General features: G+C 54.9%; 1 protein-coding gene across 1 annotated transcript in view; it reads right to left on the reverse strand.

Annotated features, from left to right (window-relative positions):
• Positions 1-2,056, reverse strand: part of LOC122544765 (immunoglobulin superfamily DCC subclass member 3-like) — a 38,638-nt gene that overhangs the window by 31,369 nt on the left and 5,213 nt on the right. Inside the window, exons 3-4 of the mRNA XM_043684090.1 lie at positions 1,570-1,714; positions 619-749 (exon numbers count right to left, since the gene is read on the reverse strand). Of these exons, the coding sequence (XP_043540025.1) occupies positions 619-749; positions 1,570-1,714 (276 nt within the window). The remainder of the gene's footprint in view (positions 1-618; positions 750-1,569; positions 1,715-2,056) is intronic.

The raw sequence follows: 2,056 nt of genomic DNA on the forward strand, positions 1-2,056 counted from the left end.
GAAGGTGAGGGAGGGTTATTGAGGAGGAGGGGGTTATTGAGGGGGAGGGAGGGTTATTGAGGGGGAGGGAGGGTTGTGGAGGGTGATGTAGGATTGTGGAGGGTGAGGCACAGCTGGAGGGTGAGGGAGGGTTGTGGAGGGTGAGGGAAGGTTACAGAAGGTGATGTAGGATTGTGGAGGGTGAGGCACAGCTGGAGGGTGAGGGAGGGTTGTGGAGGGTGAGGGAAGGTTACAGAAGGTGATGTAGGATTGTGGAGGGTGAGGCACAGCTGGAGGGTGAGGGAGGGTTGTGGAGGGTGAGGGAAGGTTACAGAAGGTGATGTAGGATTGTGGAGGGTGAGGCACAGCTGGAGGGTGAGGGAGGGTTGTGGAGGGTGAGGGAAGGTTACAGAAGGTGATGTAGGATTGTGGAGGGTGAGGCACAGCTGGAGGGTGAGGGAGGGTTGTGGAGGGTGAGGGAAGGTTGTGGAGGGTGATGTAGGATTGTGGAGGGTGAGGCACAGCTGGAGGGTGAGGGAGGGTTGTGGAGGGTGAGGGAAGGTTACAGAAGGTGATGTAGGATTGTGGAGGGTGAGGCACAGCTGCACTGGCAGCTGAAGGCCATGTTGTGGCCCTGACCTGACAGGCTGAGTGTAGCCTCGTGGCTGGCCCGGGTGTTTGCAATGTTGACTGCCACGCAGCGGTAGGAGCCCAGGTCCTGCTGCTGTACCCGGGTGATCTGAAGAACTCCAGTTGGTAGCAGGGTATACCTGGAGACAAAAGCAGAGGCAGTCATGCTTTCCACACTCTGTCACAGTATGGCACAGGGAATGACAGTGCTCCACACCTCACAGCTTTACAGACAAGGGCAGGATGTAGAGAGAGGGCAGCAGACAAGTTAAATTCAGCCACAGTGAGGTAAAACACCACTAAATAACCACTTGTCTGAGATACAAGCAGAGGATTAAACAGTGCTTCATGACACCAAGTAATAATACCAGCTTTTCATCAAAATACTGGCTGCTGGATCTTTAAGTGTATGATACCTAAAACACTGGCTCCTGTTGAACCCTTCAGCACTGACCCTCCAACAGTGTCCACTCCCTCAGCACTGACCCTCCACAATGTCTGCCCCCTCAGCACTGACCCTCCGATAGTGCGGCAATCTCTCAATACTGACCCTCCGACAGTGCCTGCCCCCTCAGCACTGACCCTCCGACAGTGCGGCAATCTCTCAATACTGACCCTCCGACAGTGCGACGCTCCCTCAGCACTGACTCTCCGACAGTGCGGCAATCCCTCAGTACTGACCCTCCGACAGTGCGACGCTCCCTCAGCACTGACTCTCTGACAGTGCGGCGCTCCCTCAGCACTGACCCTCTGACAGTCTGGCACTCCTTCAGCACTGACCCTCCGACAGTGCGGCACTCCCTCAGCGCTGACCCTCCGACAGTGTGGCACTCCCTCAGCACTGACCCTCTGACAGTGCCAGCTCCCTCAGTGCCTGATCCTCCGACAGTGCCAGCTCCCTCAGCGCTGACCGTTTTGAATGATCACTCTCTCATGGTTGGTTGGAAAGCTGCAACTTACCTGGCGTCTTCCATGTTCAAAGGAACACGGTTGAGTTCCCAGGTTATCTTGGCTTCAGGAATCCCGAAGATATGGCACTCGAACCGGGCCACTCCTCCCAGCTGCACCTTCATGGACTGAGGGTGGGTTTGAAACCGAGGCAAAGCTGGAAGGGAAGACCGACAGGAACTGTGAGAGGCATTCATTAAGCTTACTCACCAAGGTTTCAGATAAGACACAGAGGTTTGACCAGTTAGAGAGAGAGAATGAAGCACAATGAGGATAGCTCAGCGGCACAGGGAGGAATCAGAAGTGACCAGGTGTCATGGAAGTGTGAGGGAATGAGGATTCCAGGGTAGGGACGCAGTGAGAGTGAGGCTGAAGGTAGGGGGGTTGTACTCTGAGTGAGGATGAGGGATTGAGGGGAACAGACATAAGAAAGAGAGAGAAAATCCAGACAGAGAGAGAGAGAGACATAAAGAGAGAGAGAGAGAGACATAAAGAGAGA

The sequence above is a fragment of the Chiloscyllium plagiosum genome, chromosome 51 (assembly GCF_004010195.1).
Source record: "Chiloscyllium plagiosum isolate BGI_BamShark_2017 chromosome 51, ASM401019v2, whole genome shotgun sequence".
Lineage (NCBI taxonomy): Eukaryota > Metazoa > Chordata > Chondrichthyes > Orectolobiformes > Hemiscylliidae > Chiloscyllium > Chiloscyllium plagiosum.